At 33.7% G+C, this 27,905-nt stretch overlaps 1 protein-coding gene across 2 annotated transcripts in view; it reads right to left on the reverse strand.

Annotated features, from left to right (window-relative positions):
• The window catches only part of LOC149805906 (cadherin-99C-like), a 148,808-nt gene that overhangs the window by 102,118 nt on the left and 18,785 nt on the right, over positions 1 to 27,905 (reverse strand). For both annotated transcript variants that reach the window (XM_089950670.1, XM_089950669.1), the window contains exons 5-22: positions 26,088 to 26,180; positions 24,560 to 24,667; positions 22,341 to 22,469; positions 20,310 to 20,468; positions 19,310 to 19,424; positions 18,784 to 18,932; positions 18,096 to 18,302; positions 17,540 to 17,674; positions 16,558 to 16,725; positions 14,766 to 14,968; positions 11,132 to 11,261; positions 8,880 to 8,959; positions 6,268 to 6,364; positions 4,975 to 5,100; positions 3,919 to 3,989; positions 2,819 to 3,059; positions 1,955 to 2,170; positions 1,346 to 1,462 (exon numbers count right to left, since the gene is read on the reverse strand). In XM_089950670.1, coding sequence (XP_089806796.1) covers positions 1,346 to 1,462; positions 1,955 to 2,170; positions 2,819 to 3,059; positions 3,919 to 3,989; positions 4,975 to 5,100; positions 6,268 to 6,364; positions 8,880 to 8,959; positions 11,132 to 11,261; positions 14,766 to 14,968; positions 16,558 to 16,725; positions 17,540 to 17,674; positions 18,096 to 18,302; positions 18,784 to 18,932; positions 19,310 to 19,424; positions 20,310 to 20,468; positions 22,341 to 22,469; positions 24,560 to 24,667; positions 26,088 to 26,180 — 2,544 coding nt within the window. The remainder of the gene's footprint in view (positions 1 to 1,345; positions 1,463 to 1,954; positions 2,171 to 2,818; positions 3,060 to 3,918; positions 3,990 to 4,974; positions 5,101 to 6,267; positions 6,365 to 8,879; positions 8,960 to 11,131; positions 11,262 to 14,765; positions 14,969 to 16,557; positions 16,726 to 17,539; positions 17,675 to 18,095; positions 18,303 to 18,783; positions 18,933 to 19,309; positions 19,425 to 20,309; positions 20,469 to 22,340; positions 22,470 to 24,559; positions 24,668 to 26,087; positions 26,181 to 27,905) is intronic.

Raw genomic sequence — 27,905 nt, forward strand, 5'->3', positions numbered from 1 at the left:
GAGTTGTGTCCCTGCAAAACAATCCAAATACAGCAATGAGAAGGATTGATATGTTGAGTAGTGTCCGTACAAGACAATGCAAATACGGAGATGAAAAAGATCAGTATGTCTAATAGTGTGCCTACAAACCATGCAAATATGGAGATGAAAAGGATTGATATATTGAGTCGTGTCCAGAGAAAACAATGAAAATACGCTGATGAAACAGGTCTATATGTTGAGCAGTGTCCCCACAAAACAATGCAAATACAGAGATGAAAAGGGTTGATGTGTAATGTCCCTACAAAATGATGCAAATACACGGATGAAAAAGATTGATATGTTGAGGAGCGTCCCTAGAAAACAATGAAAATATGGAGATGAAACTGACTGATATGCTGAGTAGTGTCCCCACAAAACAATGCAAATACAAAGATAAAAAGGATTGATTTGTGGAGTAGTGTCCCTACAAAACAATGCAAATACAATGATGAATAGGATTGATTTGTTGAGTAGTGACCCTACAAGACAATAGAAATATGGAGATAAAAAGGATCAATATGTTGAGTAGTGTCCCTACAAAACAATGCAAATACGGACACGTATTTATATGTTTAGTAGTGTTTCTTGGATGGATGCCTGCACACGTTCAATAACAATTATTTTTTTTTTGATGTTGTGATCACAAACACATACATTTAACATAGGCTAGTAATATTTGAAATGTAGATCACAGCGACCTTTAATCATAGGGGTGTGGTGAAAAAAGAGTGCATAAACTCATCCAGTTTACTGATTCAAGTGTGAACTGAACATAAGAAATAAGCGTAACACAAAAAAAAGTATGATGAGTTATTACATAGCTCATCTCTACTTCAACAAGTCTTCTGCAGCTATTTTAAACATCATCATGCAGAAAATAAATTTGTATTACAGTGATCTTTGCCCTTTTATAATTAAAAATTTATTTTACAATCTATAATCTTTACATATAAATTTTTAATAATTTTACAATTTTAAAGTTAAACCTTTAATTCCCAATACAAAACAGTATTGGTTTAAGATATTATGAAACCGCCTACCGGCTTGCCCACCAATTAATGTACCTACCTAGAGTGACCGGATAAAAAAAGACTTAAAACAATTTTTTATAAATCACTTTTTTCCACAACATCAAAACAGAAGTGATAAGTCTGTTTAAGAAGCTATTACCAGTGTTCACCTCTAAACACTACCTTTTTTCTACAAAACAAAGTGGAAGTCAATATTCCTTGTTGTACATGTATATACATAAATAATTCTGTATTAAGCACCATTGGAACAAAGTGAAACTATGATCAAACCATGGTACAAACTTCACACTTACTGTTGCATCAGCGTCTGTTGCTGTGGCAATTACTAGGACACGATTTACTTTGGCATCCTCAAACACCTGAACTGAGGTAACAGGCAGTAACAAAACTGGGCTGTTATCATTTTGATCCTAGAAAAACAAGATGAAAATTTCGTGATTTTTTTTATCTGCTTCATGTTTTCTGAATATTGTTTTTAAGTCAATATTATTTTGCTGTTAGTATTTTCACCATGTTTTTATTCAGATAATCTCTTATGCTTAGCCTTTAATAATTATTAACATGTACAATATATTCTGATCAAAAGACTATTAAATTAAGATAATTTACAATCATTATAATAACGGGACTGAAGAGTGACATTTTGCTTGTCACAAGTCTATTTTAAATCACTAACTAGAAATGTGTAAATAAATGAATTAGTAAAATAAAGGTCCCAAATCAGCCATGTATGTTATGACTATATGGATATGACTGGGATAATGAGATGCCGTAGTAAACTTTTGTTAAATTGAAAGAATTATAGAATTACCAATTCCAGGTATAGATTGTGCACTATGATATTTCATGCTATCGTGGAATGTCTTAACTGAGGAAATCCTCTACATCCTTCATATGCTTACCAGAACAGTGACTCGGACAGTGGCTGTGGATGGTGGATTAGTGGACCCTTGACCATCAACGGTTGTTACAAAGAATTCATAGTATCTCTGAGTCTCATAGTCCAAAGCAACAGCAGTATTAATTTGGCCTGATGCACTATTAATATTAAATGTTGTTGCTGTGGCTGGTGATAGGAACTTGTACTGAATATTATCAACTGCATCTGCATCAACAGCCTGTGAAGAAAAATGGATGATTTTCTTTCCACCAACAAGTAGTCTTAGGGCAGAAACAACTTGGGAAAAAGGGGTTTGATAGAAATGATGATAAATTTTGAGGTACCAAAATAAATAACTTTGCCTATGAATTTTAAACTTTTTGGTCTCAGAAATGCAATCTGCATAAACACTGATGAAAATATCAAAATAAAATATGAACAAGAATACAACAAACAGATGTTTAGTGTAACGAAAATCTACATATCTGATTAAGCATTATATCAACAAATATGTAATAAGGTTAAAACCAATTATAGTGACAGGCAAGCAAATTCTGGAGGATCTCTGACAACTTTCTCTCCCTCACATGTAGACCATCCTTTCACTTTGAGCATGCTTACTTTTAAAACTGGCAAAATAATGTCTTGATCTGCATTTTATTTTAAACGGCTGTCATCTAAGTGTCAGATTAATTAGCTAATTATGGACACAGATTTTGAATGCCTCGAAACCAATGGCATACTATGCACCATATTAACCATCAATTTGCATCTGATTTATTTTGTGCCTATTTGTTCATTCAAACTTCACTCTTTAACTAGAATATTAGCAATTTAAAACTTTATTCATCTTGACTGAGAGAATCAGTCTGCCAAGGATACCTACGGAAACAAAGACAACAAATGCATTGGCATTCCCTTCAGCAACATTCGCAGTGAAGATTTGCTGTGTAAACAATGGCACAGAATCCTGTACATCCGTCACCAACACGGTAACAGACACTGTTCCTGTTCGAGAATCAATGGCACGATCAACAGCCAATACTTCAAATATATACTGACTTTGAGACTCATAGTCTAGTGGTTGTAAAGTAGTGATCTGTCCAGTAGTCGGGTTAATGGCAAAGCTGAAAATAATAATATTACAAACATTTTTAAAAAATGCCGTCAAGGTTTAATTATAAATTCATAATGATGATTTGATGATTTTAAGTTTAACTATGAAGTTTAACAACTTGAAAAATACATAGTATCTAGGAAAGTTCATGCTGTTGAGAAAATGCTCCCATCTTTGAGGGTCTGATAGATATAATTGATGGATTAGCTGAGGAGGCATTATTGCTTTGAGTACAAGCAATTATACAATGTCTGTCTTATACAAACTGCACTTCTCTAAATGTGCTCTGTAAAAGATCTATTTGAGATCCAATTAACATGGCTCAGATTTCTTACAAACATATGATTTCTTAATAATCTTGTGAAATTATATTGCAAATTTGTGAATTCTGATCTTCATGCAATTATATTACTTGATTTTGAATATGGATATGAACTTAACTTCTGAAGATCTGATCCAACCAGGAATTTCCCCTTTTGGAAATTAATTCCATCAAGTACAAATGAATTATAAAATATAAACAATGTCAGCATTGGTCTCAATCCTGCTTAACAACAAATTATCAAATTATTGCTACTCCATTATATTACTGAGAATAAATGTTTAAGTCTGACATAATTTAAAACTATAACATAGTCCTTCACTGAATAACAGGTTTTATACGAGTCTATTGTTGTTCTTTTGCTTTTAAAATGGGGAAGTACTGAAAGAAAATTATTAATACTCTTCTGAAACATTAAAAAATTACACTTAACATATTTCTATCTCTCATTCTGTATGTACTGAGTGGCATGAAAATAGAGGGACAAGAGAAGATGGAGAAAGCTGTTGTCAAGATTTAGAAGTCCATACTATTAGTACAAGCTTACAAGCTATTAGCCAGGTTCAGTCTGTAAGTAAGTTCAGAATTCACAGTGTTAGGCTGATCAGCATCTGTTGCCTGTAATAAAAAGTTTAATATTTGTAAAATATGCTTGTATACACATACCCAAAACAAATTACCAAGTCAACTACAATACAGTAAGGGTTCTTATACTAGTAGTCTACATTCACTCACATGAACACTTTCACTGTCATCTATGTTATCACTTCCTGACATGATGCATAAGGAAGCACTGAATAGGCAGGAGAAAAACAATAGGACTTGAACATAGGCAAGATATACAGATCTAGATATAATGCAGGCATGCCAAAAAGTAATACTGACTTGAAATAACAATAAGAATGAATATAAAATTCTTGTGAATTTGACAAACAAACTTAACTTGCAAAAACTATTATGATATACACTATGATGTAAAACAGTACACACATTTAGCAAGCCAATAACTAATTAATAGCACTATGATGTAAAACAGTACACACATTCACCAAACCAATAACTAATTAATAACACTATGATGTAAAACAGTACACACATTTACCAAGCCGATAACTAATTAACAACACTATGATGTAAAACAGTACACACATTTACCAAGCCAATAACTAATTAATAACACTATGATGTAAAACAGTACACACATTTACCAAGCCAATAACTAATTAATAACACAATGATGTAAAACAGTACACACATTTACCAAGCCAATAACTAATTAATAACACAATGATGTAAAACAGTACACACATTCACCAAGCCAATAACTAATTAATAACACTATGATGTAAAACAGTACACACATTTACCAAGCCAATAACTAATTAATAACAAACAATCTGGTCTCACATAAATGCTGTAAAGACCAGATCACTTAAAGATATTTTAGAAATTCATGGGTTGCCAAGTGTCAAACTTGAATAGTGTCAGCTCTGAGGGTTTATCAAAAATTGCTTCTCTTAACATTTAATCTGTTGAAATGAAAGATAGAAACTCCATCATTCAGGGTTTCCATCATGGATGGGTGAGAGATAATATTACTTACTGTTACAGTTCCAACACTGCTGCCAGCAGGTTGATTTTCTGGCACAGTAAACTGGTACTGGCTGGGAAAGACAGGACTATTGTCATTGACATCAGTTAGGATGACAGATACTGTGGTTGTCGCAGACTATTAACAAGATGAAGTACATTTGTGTAAAGAGATAATCAAAATATAACTGTACATTTGTGTACAGAGGTTGTAAAAAAATAACTGTACAATTGTGTAAAGAGATAATCAAAATAAAACTGTACATTTGTGTAAAGATATAATCAAAATATAACTATACATTCGTGTAAAGAGATTTATCAAAATATAACTACATTTGTGTACAGAGATTATAAAAAATATAACTGTACAATTGTGTAACGAGATAATCAAAATATAACTGTACATTTGTGTAAAGAGATAATCAAAATATAACTACACATTTGTGTAAAGAGATAATCAAACTATAACTATATTTGTGTAAAGAGATTTATCAAAATATAACTACATTTGTGTAAAGAAATAATAAAAAATATAACTGCATAAATTGCATTTTTAATAAAATGCTACTCGAACTTTTAAAGTAAATGATCATAATGCAAACAAAATTTATGAAAACCTTTGAAAACTATAAGTAAATACAATTGCTGTTGTGAATGAAACAATTATATTGCAAAATACAAAAATACAGAAGATTAGTTAAATTACATATATAGGAATTTTCAGTACATTGTCGAGAACATCAGTCTGATGCCTCACAAATACTTTCATGTTGTAAAAACATTTGTAGAAATTATTTTCACAATAAAATACAAAAAACCTCAAAAATGTAAATACTTCTTTAGTAGTTTATGTTTTTTAATGTTACAGGTAATAGATAACTTCATTCAGGGACTGGACAAGTCATTTGACAGAAGTTGAGTTACTTCAGTAATCTGTGTTGAAGTGAACTTTATTCAGGGACAGGACAAGTCATTTGACAGATGTTGAGTTACTTCAGTAATTAGTGTTGGAGTTAACTTTATTCAGGGACTGGGCAAGTCATTTGAGAGATGTTGAGTTACTTCAGTAATCAGTGTTGGAGTTATGTAGGTCTGACTGTATGGAACTGACAGATGTTGAGCTTTAAGTGTTGGAGTTATGTAGTTTTGAATTGAGAGATGTTGAGTTACTCGAGTAATCAGTGCTGGAGTTACATAGGTTTGACTGTATGAAACTGAGAGATAGCGTTACTTAAGTTATCAGTACAGGATTTGCAGAGGTTTGACTGCATATATAAAAACATTCTGGCATATATGGCAACATTACCAATGGCAGAGGTGTAGTGGTGTCCCTCACTGTAACTGTTAAACCATAGGTGGGGGTGACTTCTCTGTCCAAGCTTCCTACGGTTCTCAACTGACCACTGCAACAAAGAAACAATCACAATATGTCAAATTCAGATTTAATTCTTTAGATAAACTCTGGATCTGTAATCTACATTTAATTCACCATGTAAATCATACATACTAAAATAAAGGAGATTATGGAACTATTCTAACCATATCATAACAAAAATAACAAAGTGTCTTCAAATATGTTTTCTGTGAAATCAACCAATTGGTGCTCAGGTGTAAATGCAAGCATCGAAATTTTGATAAAATAAAAATGACATTATTTGGATATTGTGTGCAGGTCATACCTAACACTGGATACTGTTTGTACTATCTTTCTAACATTAGGATACTGAATGTAAGGTCATTTCTAAAATTGGATCCTGTTTGTAATGTCATTTCTAACATTGAATACTGTGTGTAAGGTCATTCCCAACATTTGGATACTGTGTGTAAGGCCATTTCCAACAATGGATACTGTAAGGCAGTGCTGACCAACCTTTTTGACACCATGGGCCACTGAAAAATGTTTTTCATGAAGCAGAGGGCCGCAGCAGAAAACTGAAAAGCAACAACTATATAGCTGCCCGAGCTCTGGCGGGCCATTTAAAATCAGCCCACAGGCTGCATGCACAGGACACGAATTGGACAATGTATGCGTGTGTGTGTGAGAGATTTTGATTTTTAACATAACTTTAACAATTTTTCAGTCATATCGCTACAATGTCTGTAGTGTGGCAGTTTACAGTGATGTCAAGCAATGAACCATCATGCCACAGACATGTAGCATGATGTCCCACCAAGTCACATTATCCTGACACCAGGCTGACCAGTCCTAACACTAAATTCTTAATGCTGAACACCAAGCGAGGCAGCTGTTAGTACCATTTTTATAAGTCTTTCGTATGACTTGGCCAGGGATCGAACCCATGACTTCCCGCATCTGAGGCAGACACTCTAACCACTAGGCCACCAGAGCGGTCTGGATTGGATTGATAAAACCTCATATTTAGGATGCCGTGTGTAAGGTCATTCCTAACACAGGATATTGTGTGTAATGCTATTTCTAACAGTTGATAGCACGTAACATCATCAGGTCATTTCTAACATTGGACATTGTGTGCAAGGTCATTCCCAACCTCAGGTACTATGTGTAATGTCATTTCTAAAATTGGATACTATTTGTAATGTCATTCCTAACATTTGGATACAGTGTGTAAGGTCATTCCTAATACACGATACTGTGTGTAATTCCATTTCTAACATTAGAAACTGTGTATAAGATTATTTTAATAACTTTGGATTCTGTGTGTATCATCATTCCTAACATTGGATATTGTGTTAAATATGATTTCCAACTTTTGTTACTGTGTGTAATGTCATTTATAAACTTGGATACTGTGGGTAAGGTCACTTCTAACATTGGATAATGTGTATAATGTCATTTTTAATATTGGATATCGTGTCTATGGTCATTCCTTGCATTGGATATTGTGTGTAACATCATTCCTAACATTGTATATAGTGTGTGCAATCATTACTAAGATTAGATACCATGTGTAAGGTAATTCCTACATATTTGCAGCAAGTAGTCTCTTTTTAGGTGGATTCAGTGTGTAGTTAAAGTATTTGTATAACTGATGGGATTCTACTAATATTGATGAGATTTTAACTCCTATTGATGGTTATTCTAACTGTTATTGAGGGGATTTTATGTGCTACTGATGGGATTCTAACTAATATTGATGAGATTTTAACTCCTATTGATGGTTATTCTAACTGTTATTGAGGGGATTTTATGTGCTACTGATGGGATTCTAGCTAATATTGATGAGATTATGACTCATATTGAAGAGATTTAAGTGCTATTGATGGGATTTAACAAATATTGATGAGATTTTATGTGCTATTGATGGGGATTATAACTGCTATTGATGGGATTTTAATTGCTGATGGGATATTTCTAACTGCTCTTGATGGTTATTCTAACTGCTATTGATGAGATTCTAAATGCTATTATACACAGACCAGTGGTAAAGGGTGACCAATAATACTCTTTAAAAACCCTGTTGACACAGTCTGTAATGTTGAATCTTATGGCAATGTTTGTGTCAATATGTTTCCTGGCATATGCCATAAAAATTTCATTCAGCACTGCAAACAGAGCAGACTTATTGAAAATGTGAAAATACACCCATTTCTTATTTTTTATTTGTTAGAATATTTATTTTTAGTTGAGTATAGTTTCAGGATAGTGTGACCAGAAAATGACGTTTTGTATGCCAGCACATTCATTTCTTTGAAAATGAATACATTTTACTAGGAATATCTCTTCTGCATTCTAATAGGTAATAAACAAATGGATCCTAATTTATTTGTCACTCATAAGAGACATCCAGACCCAATACATGCATTGAATTATGACATTCTATACATTATAACAGTGCTATAGCTCTTTTATTCTACCTATAAATTTAATAAGATGCCGAATATCTAAACTAAATAGAAATGAGAGACACAGTCATGCAGACTGGCATGCTGACTTACCTGCTGTCAATATTGAATTTACCAGCTGCATTCCCTGCAGTTATGGTGAATGAAAGCACCTGACCATCAGGATCTGTTGCCTAAAATAACCAAAAAAGGAACTATTTTAAATCTAACTCCAGACACAGAAGAACACTTTTTATTTAAATATAACTGAATTTATTCAGGGTCAACATCAAAACAGTTCATTCCAGGTGATGGTTTGTGTGTCTTACATATGACACAATACTTACAAGATGTTTGTACTGAGACCAGGATTTTATTGCCATAATGAAAACTTTACTTGTTCTCAGCTATAATGAATCAAATCTTTCCAATAACAAGAGTACTGTGAATGACACATCATACACCACCCCATGTTTAGTTGTCCACTATGTAGGTAACTGAAATTTTTACACTGAAACTATTTTTCTTCTCAGTCAGGGACTATAACCTTGGATCGTTTGACCTACACATAATCAACCTTTTTCCTTAACCCAAGTGCATGTCATTCACAAATAAATTTTGGTCCAAGTATGTTTAGAAACAAATGCTTTTGTACAAGAATCATTTTTTTCATTCTTATTTACAGTGACACTGACTTTTGGACTCCAAAATCAAAAGCAAGTTGTCCAAAAAGGTTTGTAACCAAAGATTATGGAGAACTCAAGTTACTGTGCAGAATCCATTTTTCTTCTTTCAGAGTGACCTTGACTTAAACATTTTGGGCTCAATATCCATAGAGTTCTTCATCAGCTGACCTGGAAACTATCCATAAACTATGGTAACTAAAGATAGTGGTTAATTGGGTTATTTTACAGAAACTATTTTTCTTCTTTGAGTCACGGAGACCTTCACCTTTGAACTTCTGACCCTAAATTCACTAGGACTTTTGTATACCCCAAGAGCAAGCCATCCACACAAAGTTTGGTAAACATAAGAGTGGAGAACTTGAGTTATTGTTTGAAAACTGATTCCATGTTTCAGGCACAATGACCTGAAACTTCTGATTCTTTTCAGCCGAATATTGTTCAGGTCTATTTTATCCAAGTGCAAGTAACCCACAAAGTTTGATAACTGTACACGGTGGGCAGCTAATGTTATTGTGCAGAAACCAAACTGGTCATGCATGGACAAATGAGTGGACATCATAGCATAATATGTTTCACTGTATGGTAGACATATAATAAACACAATAAACTTCTAAAGATAAATTATATAAATTGTTTTCTTAACAGAGAATTAAACAAAACACAATAATGTTTCCATCCATCATGATCTCGCATTGTTTTAAGGTTGAAGGAAGTTCATTAATTGAAAATCATTTTTCTATTTAAAAAAATGGAGAAAAAATGAACTTTTTACCTTTAGGTAGAGGAAAAACGATGATAAAACAGTGAAACAATGTATTATATTAAATACCATACCTTTTATGTTAAAGTCCTACACTTTACAACTTACCTAAAAATTGTTTAAAGAGTTAGTTTATATCAGATAAGAATATTGATTTGATATATAAATCTGCAATTATGTGACCATAATAAGGCCTTTTGTAAATTCGCGTCTAAAGAAGATAACTTTATGTCAAACAGACACCTGGCATAATTAGGAATCAAAGTATTCCATTTGTATCTAGGTAGGTTCAGTGCTTCCAGCACACTATCTGACATTCACAATTTATATTTTAAAAACTGCAGTATGTTTGTTTTATATTTGGTGACCAATACATTTTTTTAATAATTTGCAAAGGCTAATATCATTTCAAATATGGCTGAAATTTTAAAAAAATCCGGATATAAGAAAATGTCACAATTAGGGCACAATTCCAAAGAATCCTAATAAATTCAATTAAGAGGGTTATATAACAATGATGTATATAGCAACAAAAACATATTCATGATGCCCCACCCACCCACTTATATCTTTAGATCCAAAGGACAGGATTTTTTAACAAGACATTCCTGTCTCAAGTTATTTAAGCATTCTTCCGTCATAACAAAAACAGACTGCTTTGTTTTTTAAGAACCTCCGGATGACATCTTCATTATTTATTGTTATTCTAGGTTTAAGTACTGAGAGCTAAATTCACCTTGTTTCCGGAAACGATGACATTTAATTTTAACAACATGCCTATCATAGAAACAATAAACATCAGTGAAGTCAAAAATATGTTTTTCATATAAAATAGTGGATTTGTAACATAGTTAAACATTTTTCACATTTACAGATTTGAATGTTAAAACAAATTATCTTGGATTGAAATTAGTACTTACAGGAATTGTAAAGATAGAGGTTCCTGACACTGTGCCTTCACTGATTGTAATTGTGTACAGTGTCGATGGGATTTGTGGAGCATTGTTTCCAGTACTGGTGACATTCACATACAAGTTCTTTGTTGCTGATCTAAATATAAGCAAAATAATGTAAGCTGGTCAACATGAAAGTAAAATAATATTGGGGAAAGTACTTTCAAATTCAATCAACCCACAACAGAAGCATTTTCAAAACAATTATGATCCACCATCAGACATGTTAGTAAAGAAATTTTAATACTGGGTTAGGGACAAGAGCATGCCTTTTTGGCAATTAGGGTTTTGGCTATATTAGGGTTTTAAGTCTGTCAATGCCATAGTCTGCTTGTATAGACATGGATATTTTCTTTTTAGATTCTTTTCTATTCAATTTATCTCAACCTTTATCTTAAATTTGCACAAAAAAACTCAGTGATGAATGTTTTTCCAAAAATAAAATAAAATTCTCTCTACTTTTTAGTTGCCTGTATTTAGAATTGGTATTCTACATTCGATTTCAAAATACCACTGAATGGAGGGTTGACCAGCATGTGGTCTGCTTGTTGATCCAGCATGTACATTGGACTCAAATAAAAACAGCAATTTTGGGCTCAAAATCACACGTTGGTATTTCCAGTTACACTTTCCCAAGGTCCAACAGACTATACTTCCAAATCATTGCCATCACAGCTATCATCCGCCAGTACTTGAAAAATTAAATCATCATCTGAAGACAAACTATTTTGGGATTCAGCCATTTTGGTTTTCCAGTTGACCCATATTTTAAACATGCAGTTGTAAAACTTCCTTGACAAATGTAAGGTTAAAACTAAAATAAAATGCCTGTTCCAGGGCCCAATTTACCAATCAAATTAACTTTAACATTATTTATGTTAAAACGAATTATCCAGATGGGTACGTAGTTGCCTACCATAAACACTGCTGCTATGAGACCTATACTGGCAGAGCAACTGGCATCACAACAAGCACTTCAAGAGTTAAAAGTTACTGTATTTACTGTATATGTTGGGATACCATACTTGTTGGGACACCATAAATTAATTTTTAAAGTAATTTTTCATGCACTGTATGTTCTGGGACATGTAGGGGTTTTTTAAAGTCATATTGTGGGACACCTTTTAAATCTTTCAAAAATTACTTGTCAGAAAATGCACTCCAACTGAAATTTTATTTTAAAAAAAACTGTTTACTTGAGATAAATCTCTTAAATCCACTGCAGCATCATTTGTGTGTGTGTGTGTGTGTGTGTGTGATTTGGATTTTCAACACAGCTATAACAATTTTTCAGACATATTACTACAATGTCTGCAGTGTGGCAGTTTATAGTGATATCTAGCACTGAGGCATCATGCTGTAGACATGTAGCACGATGTCCCACCCAGTCACATTATCCTGACACCTGGCTGACCAGTCCTAACACTAACGTTTTAATGCTGAATGCCAAGTGAGGTAGCTGTTAGTAAAAAATTTGTTAAGTCTTTGGTTTGACTCTGCTGGGGATCGAACCCACGACCTCCCGCATCCGAGTTGGGTGCTCTAACCACTAGGCCACCAGAGTGGTAGAGGATCATCTCATCAACAAAACCCTTCTCATGAACATGAACAATCCTTTCTTCATCTTTCTCATGCCATGAAAACTTATCATTGGAGGCAACACATCACATGAAGCAGAAACTGCAAGGACTAAAGTAAGATTTTTTAAATCTGCACAAGTCATCCTAATTTTCACACTTTTAATCCCCATCAGATCATCAGTCCATCCAGGAATGAAACCACAGTAAACTAGAATTTCATCCATGTTAATGCTTATGTTGTCGGCGAACTTATCTTCTCTTCTGGCCTTCACAAATTCATCCAATGTCATTATTTTCTCTAAATCTGCTGGGCGGCACTGGGTTGTTGATGTCCATACATGAAGCACTATATTGTGTCACTTTAAAAATTGTTCCATTGTTTCAAATTATTTTCAAAATTCCCATGAATACCAACATAAAGGAACAAAAGTTAGCTTCCACATCTTGATTGACTTTATATATTAAAAAACAGAAAACGGCATACTTAAAAGAATGCAAAGTCAGCTTCCTAGGCCGGCTTGCATTGTAACTTGCTTTAATAATATTTTTTGTAAGCAAGCAAAAGGATTGTCATTTGCACTAAGGTGAATGTGTTTTCAAATAATGATTTTTATTTGTGAGATACTGTCATACAGTTGACATGGTTATAATTCAGTCTTGGCTATTTTGCATTTCACACCGTGGCATGCATAAATGGTAGATGCCTTCAAGCACTCAGTTCATTATTTCCCTCTTGTTCGTGATCTTGTTTGATCCAGTTTTCAGTCAGATAATGTATTCAAACGTCTGAGTACAACCAAACATGATTTGTTATTTTATGGTCATGTTAATGAACAATGTGTCATGTGTTATTGGACATAAACACTAGATGCTACAATATGGATGCCTCTGCTACATATACTGAGTTCATGGATATATTTGATTCTTTAATGCTGGTGATAAAAAAATAAGCATTTTATTTATCTATTTTATAGCAATGTGCAGTGGGTGGGTGCACAAATTTAACACATATTTAAATGTTTCTTAAGTCTTGGGACATATGACCTAGGTGAAAAAGTTTCATCATTAAGTACTGGGACAGGAAAAAAATTATTTTATTGTGTCCCAATATATACAGTAAATATGGTAAATAAAAATTGCATACTGCACAGATTACACTTTTATATGCTTGATTGTGAACTAATCTGAGGGAGTTCTTGTGCATCACTGCTTTCAAAGTTTGTGAATTCATACAAATTTGGCAGACTCGCATGTCCTGGCAGCATTTCTGGTCCCTGTGTGTTGATTTGCCACAAGTTAGACCACTAAGAGGGGGTTTGTTGTGAATTTAAATTTTTCCAACAATCCAGTCTATTATTTCTGATTTTGTTGACACAACCCGCACCAGCAGTAATTTTTCTAACCAACCCTCCAGTTTCTGAATCAAAATAGTTGCAACACAACCTTCTACAGCAGTATTTTTAAAGTGCTGTCCTGGGAGTGGGGTGAGGGATATGTTTTACTGGAACAGTCCTTAAAACAGTGGAAAGATATGTAGTACATATGCCAAGTTAGGGAACCTCATTCAAATGCACAGAAGAATGCCCTTTAGAGACAGGAAGCAAAAAGTGTAAAGCCTTCTTCTAAACTGTTGGCTACAAATTAGCATACCTTGCCGGTGATCCCAATTGAAACAAAAAATACTTGGTTAGGAACACAAACTATTTTGGTATCAAGACAAGAAATTGTTTCTATGATTACTGCCAAAATAGAATTTGCATGCTAAGAACATATAGCATACAACTTTAACTGGAACATACACACTGGCCTTCTAAATATCATACAATAACAGTATCCAAATTAATTTCTCTATCAAATGTTCAGTTACCATTATTTGTGTAGAGGAGGAGGATTGAAAAATTAATTGTGCAATATTCATAATTTAGACAATGGAGTCTACTTAAAATTCTAATTGTGGAAACAGAGGAAGGACATAATTATTGATGGTTATTAGAAAATAAATAATCCATCTTAATACTTACCTAATGGCATCTGGAGATACTGCACTATCTGAGGCTCTAACAACAACAACATAGTCACTTGGATAAGTGACCCGCCCACTGAGGCTGACATCACCTGTTTTAGTGTTGATGGTGAAAAAACCAGATGGTACAGCAGGTTCAACACTCATAATGGAATAGACCAATAATCTATTAACTCCAGAGTCTATATCAGTTGCATCAACCTTAAGAGGAGAAATAATAACAGCAATTAAACATTGTGTGGAACATGTTTCCTATTCATTCACTTCATAACTAGATAAGATTATAATTATTTATTTTAGAACTTTAGACTACATAGTCCATACATCTAAATTAAAACACAGATATAAAGAAAAAGTATTGCAAACAAAAGATCATATATATCTTATCTACAAGTATACAGACACATCTACAACAATGGACTGTGTCCTGTATCATTAAGAACGAAATTATATAGCACATTTAAAGAGTCATTTGTTCCATCTACTAATAATATGAGAAGTTAAATGAATGTCAAAGTTCCAGAGATTTCAATATACAGGTCTTACTATTAGATATTCTTGTCATCATTGAGAATAGATATTTTCTCATTACTTCATCAAAACTGAATACATTATAATTTACAAACATGTTGGCAGCATGGTTCAATCTTGGAAGGCCTAACACAAAACATAGACTATTATAATAACCAATAACTAGTCTTATTTTCATGCATTCACTAAAGTTTGTCCATAGAGGAGCACAATATATTGTGCAACAATAAGATTTGAATAATCTAATTTTGATATTCAATGAACAATTCTTAAATTTACATAGAAGCATGTTTGTTCGAGTACACAAAAATCTGTCCTGAGGACACAATTGTCCATTCTAATCAAATAAATGAAGAAACTTTGGTTGATGGTCATATTTTTCAAAAGCATTTTCAACCCACATTGGCTTTATCATGCCAAGGAAATGGAAGCTAAGTGCCTTTCCCAAACACACACTGGGACAGCTGACCCTGGCTGGTCTAGATGGGCAATGAACCTGTGAACCTTTGTGATTACAAATCTGACACTACCAGCTAACATAGTGCCTGGACAGGTACCAAACCCAAGAACCTTTGGTTACAGATCTGACACTCTACCATCTAGCATACTGCCTGGATAGGTACTGAACCCACAAACCTTTGATTTGAAGTGTGACACTTTACCAACTAAGATACAGCCTGAATAGGTTCTAAATTTGAGAACCTTTGATTACAAATCTGACACTACCAACTAAGACACAGCCTGGACTGGTATTGAACCCAAGATCCTTTCATTACAAATCTGACACTCTACCAAGGCAAAGCAGCTCCCTGAAAGCTTTGATGAAGCTTCAAATTTCAAGGTCAAGTTTGAGAGGCTATCACTCAAATTCTGATAGAAAAACCTGAAAAATCAAACTTAGCTTAATGCTCTGAACATAGCAACCATACCAACATAGCAACCATACCAAATTAGTTATAGAAGGACCTTGATCTTAACTAATCTAGAGATATCAAGTTCCTAAGGATAATCATGAATTTGAACAATTATGAAAGTGTTATAGAAAATCACAGCAGTTGGTGACATGTTGTGAATTCTGTCAAACTGATAGTTCAGACAAGAATGACAGGGTCTTCCTGTTAAGCCCACAAACATAGCATTACTGAAAAATTTAAACAGACTGATCATGATGATGGTGGAAAAGTGACTATTATGTCTCACTTCCCACTAACATGTGCTTGAAAATAATCAATGTTTTGATGCTTGAAGCTTTTCTGTACCTGAGCAAGGAGCCTGGAGGACAAAGTATAATCTCCCTCAGGCACAGAAACATGGACTGCTCCAGTTGATGTAAATACAGGATCATTGTCATTCAGGTCCAACACCATTATAGTGACAGTAACATCTGTGAATCTTCTTTCAGCTGTATTAGTTTCTGTCACCCTCACCTGAAATAAACAAAAATACAAGTGCATGATCTAGACTGAACTTAAAGATACGTGTCTTATCTAATGCATTAAAACTATTCTCTTCTCCATATTTCTGCTGTATTCTTTTCATAAACAGATTTGTATTGAGACAGGCTCATTTTTTGCATCTCTAGGCAAAAGCAAAAACAATTCCTTCTCCACTAATAATGAATGCCTAGATCACAAGGTTAAAGGCAATTTTTTAAACTTTCTATTAAAATCGGTCAGAAAAATCTTATTGACATGTATTTTCACTGCAATACTGTTGTTAAGATGTTCCTCTGGCACTTCATCACAACAATGATGTTCTCTGTCCTGTAAAAATTGTGGGAACCCAACCAGTAAAATATTAGTTTCTTCATTCCAAGTATTTCAATCAAGTTGTGAAGGTTAGATTGCAATGAGCTCAATCGCTATCTATCCATATATATGTTAATAACAGGAAAAGCTCTCAAATGCAAGTTTGTGGTTAAAATTTAAAAGTATAGCACATTTGGGTTCTCCTTCTTTCCATAGTATGTTTCAATAAATGAATTATATTTCCCCTTCAACTGCAAATAAATCTGATCATTATTTATCTGTTTTGTCAACCTGAATAACATTTCTTTAATTTGAGCTTGTATTCTTGAATAATTCTAATATAAAACTCAACTTGGCAAAATATCTGAACTTAGAATGCAAATATTTCCACAGGCATGAAAACAATGTAAAGTATGCAGATGAGTAAGAATAAATTTTTTTTTTTTAAATGCCAAGTAGTTGTCAAATGTAAACACGGACAGCAGCAACTTACATTAAATGTGGCACTTTTTGTGGTCTCATAGTCCAGGTTGCCAGAGGCCAGGTAGATATATCCACTGGAGTCAACATTAAAAAGTCCAGTGCCAGTGGCAGAGAAGCTAAAGGTTGTTTTCTGACCAGATATACTCTGGTAAAAGAAAAATGAAAATAGCTGAAGATTTAAGTAAACTGAAATATATCAATAGGCTTAGCCATTTACATTTCTTATCACTGCCTTTCAAAGACAGAAAACAAGTAAGAAGAATATGAAATGAGTTTGTTATTACTTTCCCTCCCTCACATACAGTTCTGAACACAAATAAATGGACCAATATGCCAACTAAGATGGATCTGAGAGAAAACAACACTATAAAAGTGTTTCCAATTATGAAGAAAGAGGTGAATTTTCAAAAATGGGAGTTGTTTCTTTTCTTTGTTTGGCATATTTTGAAAAGGAGTGAGTGTAACTATGACTTCTGTAGAAATACAGATCTGTATAAACACCAATAATTTCAAATCATCCTTTCTGTGACATTACACTAAAGAAGGCAAGTGAAATGTAAACATACATCATCAGGATCTGCGACAATCAGCTGCAGAGGTTTTGCCAATGAAGTAGTTCCATCAAGCACATTCTGTCCAAGGTGAGAGTTCTCATAAATATACCCTGTGTTGACTCCTGTTGCAGTGGTGACAGTTGGTGGACTGCTGTTGGGGACATCTATCTCTACAGACACTGTGGCTGTCTCCTCATATTTTCCATTGGCTTGGGTGGCCTGTGAATAGAATAAAAGATGTAGATATATTCTCGTCCATGTCTATGATTCTTGTATCATTTCTGATCATTAAACGAAGTTACTTTGGAACTCTTCTTTGATTTGTTTATACTGGTTAAGATACTGATTGTTGAATGAAGTTTGGAACTCTTCTTGGTTCTCTGTTATACTGGTTAACACATCAAGATAAAACCTGATAATCTATAAAATAAACAAAGGTCACTCGGAGGGACTGATGCTCTGCTGTCCAAAAATACATTCATTTAGTACTCAGTTCATTTCCCATCAATTCAAGCCCATTTCAACTTTAACTGGTGAGTGCTGAAACCATCTCTGATATTCTTGTGTGAGAAGACTTTCAAATTAGCCACTGTGGCAACCATACTGGACATAAAATCTGCACCATTTTCATTTAGGGCAGATATCATGCAATCTCTTTCATCCTGAACATGCAAGGTAACATTATAATACTGCCACTTACAAGAATGTACACCTCCACTCTCGTCAGAGTACTGCTTCTGGTTATTGCCCGTAACTGTGTCAAAGTTGCTGTGTAGATGTCCTTATCTCCACTGGAAACAGGTCCTGAACCAGCGACTGAGAAATAAGTCTCATAACCTACTGGTGAAGCTGGAAGTAAAATGTTTCAATGGCTTTATTAGCACAAACATTAAGAGCCCTTCCATTCCATTCAAAATGAATTAGGGCATACATATTTTAGCTTATTTTAAATCATCACAGATACTAACACCACCAACAAAATATAAAAAAGCACCGCAGCACATAACCGAAATATTAACTTCTCATTTTGCATGTAATCTGAACTGTGAGAAAAATAACGAACCAAAAGTTTAACCTATTAAAAATAACTAAAGATGGTCAGTAATGTGACATTCAAGACCCATATTTCATGATACTTGACACTATTGTCATGTGAAACTTGGACCAGAATAACTATCAAATGTAATAATAATAATAATAATAATAATGTAATCCAATTCACTAACTTCCTGCAATTCTGAATGTCAAAGGTGATCTGAGTGTATCCCGGTCTACAGCTCTAATAGTGCTAGCAGTCTGCCTGGTAAATCCCACTAGTGGGTAGATAGTCAATGGGTTTGTCTGAAAATAACATGTGAAAAAAGTAAAAATGAACATCACTGCTGTAAACAAACTTAAAGTAGTCATACTCAGTTATTAGGAAGAGAAGGGTTCATAAGCCAATTGCAATTACCTTTTAATCAAAACTATCCAATACAATAATTACAAAAGACATTCAGAAGTGACAAATTTTTTCTCCTGGAAACCAGCTGTGTGTGGGAATGGGGTGAAGGGGGAGCTTATCCATCCACATTCCTCTGAAACTAGTAAAAATTAGTTTTAGAAAAAATAGAACTGCCCTTCGAAATACCTGAAACTACAACTTAAAACATGCCACAAACAGATTAAACAAACTTAACACATAAAAAATGATTTTAAAACCAGTCTACAATTCTGATACATGAATGTTTAAATCAGAAGTTAGTTCTCACACAAATTAAAAACAATGTTGATTTTTTAAAGAGGAAAAACACTTCCCTAGAAAAAAATAATTTGCTGATAAATTTGTAGAGTAACTGTTGACCAGAAGTGTGACACAAAATCAAAATCATTTTGTACAACCATGGTAATGACAATATAAATGAATGTCATAGTATCAAAAATGTCATGACTGCTAAGTCTCATAACAAAAACAAGTACACAAATGTTATTTAAATATACAATAATTTCAACTACACTGACACACACAATGATCAAATATTTTCTATCATTTCTGGCATTAACTTCTAATATTTACAACACTGAAAATATAGGCCTAAATTTAAATGCACGACTTGCTGAATAAAACAACCTCAAAGCTAACTATAGAAGAGTTCTTTCAAAACGTAAAACTTAAAAATGGCCACCAAGAATTCTGAAAAGAGGTAATTTGTTACGGGGAAATAATTCTGAATCACTCAAGCTTACAACTTGTCCCAAAACAACACTGGTGGAGTATCTTGGATCAACACAATATATTCCTGAGAGAAGGCAGTCGGCATAGACAAATGCTGGTGCCATATCATCACTATCTGTAACAGTCACATTAACTTGAGTGACAGATGAAAGTGGTGGTGTGCCAAGATCCTGAAATAATAATAGTAATGAATACATGTAATAATGACAATAATACTTATATGAGAAAATCAACATATTAACAAAGGATGTTATGATGATGCAGTTTTCTGCTTATCGCATATAAATAAGGAATAGGATAAATACTGTAACCCTTTACCTCATGCAAGCGCCTTTGGACACCTCTATTCCATTCTCATCAAGCGCCTTTTGACACCTCTACCCAATTCGCATGGAAATGCCTTTCAACTCATGCTGTAAACATCAGCCATTTTGAGCAAGTTTTCGTAGCACCACCTTTGGGGAATAGCCCCTATGAGATTCTACATTCATTAGTGTGAATAACCATTAAGTGAGATCATGTTGTCACTGTTTAAGATCTAGTCCAAATCTGCTTTTTTTAAAGTAACTGGGTCTTATTCTCCACTCTCCAAAATGAAGTCTGCAGATTTCATTCAGTTCTTGAGTTTTCACGATTAGAATCACAACTATGAAAGCTTCAATAACTTAAGGCTCTGATACTGATTTAGGCAGCAATTAAGTTTTTATAAATTATCAAATTCAGATGATTTAGTGATGTAGACACAAAGAACTTGTAAATTTTGAGTATGAGAAATGGCAGCTACGGTTGGTCACACAGCTTCACTGGTAAACGAGTTCTTCCAAGATTTTAAAGCACATAAATAATTCTTAAATGAAAAATAATTATATAGCCATAATGATTGGATTTTACTCTTATATCTTTCCATACATAATATATGTGTACCAAAAATGTAAAATGGTTAAAATTGATGTTAAACATCACATATACCACACTGCTTAACAGTTAACAGGCATTCCTACGTGTATGGAGTCAAATAGGAAACCCGTGTTCTATTTATAGCACACTGCACTGGGTAACTTTGCTACACGTTTATTGAACGGATAAAAAGCCATATACTCTATGAGGTAAAGGGTTAATCCTATGCATTATTATCACATTATTTCACTTAAATACAGCAACTGATGTTAAAGATAATTACTTTCTGAAACTTTAACACAAAACTTTAACTTTTTTAACAACAATGGTAATATTTTCTACTCATGCAGACATGACTAATTTCTATCTTACTGTAGTAGACATTTCTGAACAACAATTTTTCTACTCACACAGGTAAGACAGAAATTTCTATTACATCATGGCACACACTTCAGAACTACAATTATCCTACTCACACACACACACATGAAATTTCTATCACACAGTGGTACACATTTAAGAAATACAAGTTTTCTACTCACACACACATGACAGAAATTTCTATCACACAGTGGTACACACTTCTGAATTACAAGTTTTCTTCTCACACAGGCAAGACAAAAGTTTCTATCATATTATGGTATGCGTCACAGAACAAGATTTATATTTACACAGGCCAGACAGAAGTTGTATCATAGTATGGTACACATCACAGAACAACAATATTAATATTTAGACAGGCCAGACAAAAGTTTCTATCATATTATGGTATGCAACACAGAACAAGATTTGTATTTACACATGCAAGACAAAAGTTTCTATCACAGAATGGTACACATCACAGAACAACAAGAGTTCTATTTACACATGCAAGACAAAAGTTTCTATCATATTATGGTATGCATCACAGAACAAGATTTATATTTACACAGGCAAGACAGAACTTTTATCATATTATGGTACACACTTTAGAACTACAAGAATATTATCACAAAGTTTCAGATGAATACAACAAGATGTGTAACTATAAAAAACTTTTACATACTACTTTAGCACAACTGGAAAAAAAAGCAACCAGTTTTCTTCTTACGAAAGGAAGAAAGGAACTCTTAGCAGACAACAAATTAAAAGTAAGAAGTAATTACTTTTGCAATGACATTCATCACATAGGTGGTTTGTCCCAAAGCATACATAGGTTCAAAATCCAGAGACTGACTTATGATAAGGTTAGGAAATCTGGTTGAAGTAAAGATAAACTTTCTGGAACCATCCGTCTGAAAAGAGTATAAATAATACAGTTGTTATAAAAACTGGTATGACATGGTGATACATAAGTACAAGAATATATATCAATAAAAGGTCTCTTCAAGCTCTTTTTCACTTCCCATTTCATCAGCAATTCATACTAATGTCTCTTTCAACCTCTTTTTCATTTCCAATTTTAACAGCAATTCATTTTAAGATATTTATCACACACAAAAACTAGTAAACAAACAATTCTTTTAAAGACTATTGTGTAATGAATGAAAATAAATTGAAAACTTAATTCATCACCATTGCTTAACTGCTCTTTATCTTATCAGTTGATGCCAGCAATACTCCGTCTGACTATTAGAATGGTCAGTAATCATTGCCTAGTGACAGTAATACTCAATTGACTATTAGAAGAGCTATCAGCTGATGCCAATAATACTCCATCTGGCTATTAGAACGGTGAGCAATCATTGCCTAGTGACAGTAATACTCTTTCAGACTATGAGAACGGTGAGCAATCATTGCCTAATGTCAGTAATAATCCATCTGACTATTAGAACGGTGAGCAATCATTGCCTAATGGCAGTAATGCTCCATCTGATTATTAGAACGGTGAGCAATCATTGCCTAATGGCAGTAATGTTCCATCTGATTATTAGAAGAGCTATCAGTTGATGTCTAGTGTCAGTAATACTCACTTTGACCAAAAGAAGGGATATCAGTCAATGTCTAGTGTCAGTAATACTCACTTTGATCAACAGAAGTGCTATCAGTGAATGTCTACTGTCAGTAATACTCACTTTGACTAATATAAGGACTTTCAGTTAATGCCTGGTGTCAATAATACTCACTTTTACCAATAGAGTGGCTGTCAGTTGATTTCTAATGATAATGCTTAGTGACAATCGTTCTCACTTTGACCATTAAGAATGGTTATCAGGTGATGCCTAATGACAATAATACTCACTCTGACTATACAGAAGGGCTATCGGTTGATGCTTAGTATCTGCAATACTCACTTTGACTATACAGAAGGGCTATCAGTTGATGCTTAGTGACAATCATACTCACTTTGACTATATAGAAGGGCTATCGGTTGATCCTTAGCATCAGCAATACTCACTTTGACTCTACAGAAGGGCTATCAGTTGATGCTTAGTGACAATCATACTCACTTTGACTCTATAGAAGGGATATCGGTTGATCCTTAGCATCAGCAATACTCACTTTGACTATATAGAAGGGCTATCAGTTGATGCTTAGTGACAATGATACTCACTTTGACCATTAAAATGGTTATCAGGTGATGCTTAATGACAATATGACTCACTGCCAGGTGTCAACAATGTTCACTTTGACTACATAGAAGGGCTATTGATTGATGCCTAGTGTCAGTAGTGCTCACTTTGACTATATGGAAGGGCTATCAGTTGATGCCTAGTGTCAGCAATACTCACTCTGACTATATAGAAGGGCTATTGGTTGATGCCAGGTGTCAGCAATACTTACTCTGACTATACAGAAGGGCTATTAGTTGATGCCTAGTGTCAGCAATACTCACTCTGACTATATAGAAGGGTTATCAGTTGATATTTAGTGTCAGCAATACTCACTCTGACTATATAGAAGGGCTGTTAGTTGATGCCTAGTGTCAGCAATACTCACTTAGACTATACAGAGGAGTTATCACTTGAAATCTAGTGTCAGAAATACTCACTCTAACAGAAGGGCTACCAGTTGATGCCTAGTATCAGTAATTACAGATCAGAATTAAAAAACGTACAATTTAACTAAACCTTGCAAAAGTTCTTAAAAACAAAACACACACAATATTAGGATTAATGAATTTTACTATACAAAGAATTCCATTTTATTTTCCTTGTTACCATATTCCACAAGTTTGCAAACGAAAAAATGTTGGTAGTAACTTTCATGACATTTCACTGGCATCAATGAAAAGAGTATTTACAGTTGTACTGGGGTGGGTGGGGTGAGATGAGAGGAACAAAATTCCCCAAAAGACTATGATGATAATATAAGGACACTACAATGTCTGAGCATTTACAGCTATTGCCATAAACAGGACAAAATCAAGTTAAGACAAACATACCACTGAGCCATCCCCTGTGGAAATTGTATAGTCAATGATGGCTGCAAGACCACTATCTTTATCCAAGGCTGAAATTTGCCTGTAAATAGTTGTTTCCACTGGAGTAAGCTGTTAAAAGAATGAAAAATTAAAAGCATCATAAGACTGCAAGGAAACTGAATCAACATAAAAATATGACTATATTCTATATCTTTCATATAATGGATACATGTCAATCTAATACACTAAAAGTGTGCTATAGCTATCATTTACATGTGGTTTATGTTTGGGAACATCATTTGCAGCAAAAGCAATAATTTATGTGCCAGTAGAAATTAAAAGAAGTACTCCATTTATTTGATTGGATATTAAGAGCTAAGTTCTCAATCACATGACAATGAAGCGTACAGTCTGAATCAAAGGATGATGAAATGTACATTCTAAATCAAAAGATGAAGTGTATGGTCTGAATCAAATGATGATGAAGTGTACAGTCTGAATCAAATGAAGATGAAGTGTACAGTCTGAATCAAATGAAGATGAAGTGTACAGTCTGAATCAAATGATGATGACGTGTACAGTCTGAACCAAATGATGAAGTGTACAGTCTGAATCAAATGATGAAGTGTACAGTCTGAATCAAATGATGATGAAGTGTACAGTCTAACTCAAACAATGTGTACAGTCTAAATGAAATGACAATGACGTGTACTGACTGAATCAAATGAAGATGAAGTGTACAGTCTGAATCAAAAGATGAAGTGTACAGTCTGAATCAAATGACAATGAAATGTACAGTCTGAATTATAGTCAATGAATTATACAGTCTGAATCAAGTGATGTGTACAGTCTGAATGAAATGACAATGTAGTGCACTGACTGAATCAAATGACAATGAATTATACAGTCGGAATCAAATGATAATGAAGTGTACAATCTGAATCAAATGACAAGGAAGTGTACTGACTGAATCAAATGACAAGGAAGTGTACTGTCTGAATCAAATGAAAGGGAAGTGTACAGTCTGAAAGATACAAAGAATTTGGATACTGAATGGTTAGATTAAGCTTTTACAATGTCCAATACATAGTTAATTTTTTTTTAGTAAATGTGATTACTCGTGAAATTTTAACAGTGCAAGAAGACAGGTATCCCTACTTTTCATACAAACGTAATAACAGATTGTAAGTATTTACTTTTGTCAGGGGCAGATCTAAGACTTTTCTAACACAGCCTGATTCTGAGAAAAGGATGGTTTCTTCTATGTCAAAGTAGCTAAATTTCTGTTTCTCCCAGAAAAGTGTACTATTTTAACTGAAAAAAGAGGCTTCCTCAAAGTCCCCATTCAATCCCAACTTATTTATTATTATTTTTGTTATTATTATTATTATTTGTGAAGATTTTCAATGTTAAACAAAATGTCATCCATTGATATTTTAAAATTGATCATGGAAGGAGAAAATTATGACAATGAAAACATAATTAGGTTTCTCTTTCTTAACAGAAATAAAACAGCTGCATTGTTAAAAACCATAAAAACAACACTTACCTCTTCCACTGATAGAAAATATGGTGTATTAATGAACTGTGGACTGTTATCATTTACATCTCGGATGTTAACATTAACTGTTGCATAGGCAGTCTGAAATTAAGAAGAAACAATTATATCTTGCTACATTATCATGGACACTTAAACAGTACATAAAATATAACCATTTTGTAATGCATCAAATGTTGTGGGATAGATGTGTTAAATGTTGGCATATTAAAATTTTTAGAAATGGATAATATTAGACATCAATGGGTACAAGCAATCAAAATTCACATGAAAATATACACGAAGATAATTTTCATGCACTAGCCTTGGACGAATCTCGATCCTCAAGTAAGAATAGTTATGTATATAATTATCTAGTTTAATGACAAATGAACAGTTAAACATAAAATTGAACCCAAGTCAAATATAGGTCACTGGGACCTACTTTTGCAATCAAACTGCATACATCCACAAAGTTTCATGATTCTATGCATATCAGTATACACATATATATATAAATGGTGCAAAAGCCCTTTTTGGTTATAACTAAATGCAAAAAACTTACCCCAAGCCAGTAACATTTTAAATGCTGGCCACAGTGACATGCTTTTGTTGTTAGGGTGTAGTACTAATAGAGAACATAAAATCTTCTAGATTGATGATTCTAGAACAAACAGAGCTTGTGAAACAAATTTAACACAGAATTGTATTATAGCAACTGAAGAATAAAATGGAGGTTACAGTAACCTACTTTGTGATAAGGGATAAAATACTGCACCACATCACCAATTTTCTTGATTCTAGTATAACAGTATGAGTAAAGGGTGTAAGAAACCAATTTGGGTATGACCTAAACAAAAAATGTTAATGAAGAATGAACAAATAACATGTTTGTATACACAAAGGTAGCCATGCGAGAAGGTGTTATAAAACCCACTCGAAACTGTTGCTAGAGACTATAGTATTCACATACTCTCCCATTTCTTTGTAACCCCTACCAATTTTAAAAACAAAAAGCATCAAAGAAGTAAAAATGCATAAAAATTGGTCATTTTATTCATCAATTTATAATTTCTAACCTGATCGATGTCAGAGGTTCTTGACACTCAATTTATTCACATTTCAACAAAATGGAAACTCTCAGTGTCAACAAGCAGATAATGTATTTCAGTAAAACCTGTGTCATCTGCACCCAAAATTTGCAATGTCTAGTTTTAATATTTCAAAAACAAAGTGAACAAATAAAAAGGAACAACTTGTGTATAAATGTGTTTAAAGAGATATAATTCCAAAATGTATGGAATTAGTGAGATTGTTAAAGATGGTAAACCACTTCACATCTGTTGCTTGAAAACAGACCCACCTGTGCAAATATGGTGACTATATTATCAAAGAAACTTCCATATGATTTGAAATGCCAATAAGATGAGAGTGTTAGGGACCCCATTGTGACAAACAGGTTAGAAATTATAAACTGATGAATGAAATGACCAAGATTTATATATTTATATAGCCTTGATGCTGCATGTTTTGAAATCAGTAGTGGGGTACAAACAAACATGATATTATGCAAATACTATTGGAAAGAAAAACGATGGGTTGAGAGGCCTGGAATTTTAATGTCCCACCCCTATTTAACAGAGGTAAGCAAATAAAAGACCGATTGTAATCATGTCATTTGATGTCCTGTCTTTGCCAGAGTTCATAGTGCTACAATACACTTCAACGAAAAGTGAAATGATATTGATGACATCATAATATACAGACCATGTTTTTTCCAGCTGAGAAGTTTGAGTTGCTTTTACAAAAGTTATCTACCTTTAATGAGTG

The sequence above is a fragment of the Sinohyriopsis cumingii genome, chromosome 2 (genome assembly GCF_028554795.1).
Source record: "Sinohyriopsis cumingii isolate HCF-2022 chromosome 2, ASM2855479v2, whole genome shotgun sequence".
Taxonomy (NCBI): Eukaryota; Metazoa; Mollusca; class Bivalvia; order Unionida; family Unionidae; genus Sinohyriopsis; species Sinohyriopsis cumingii.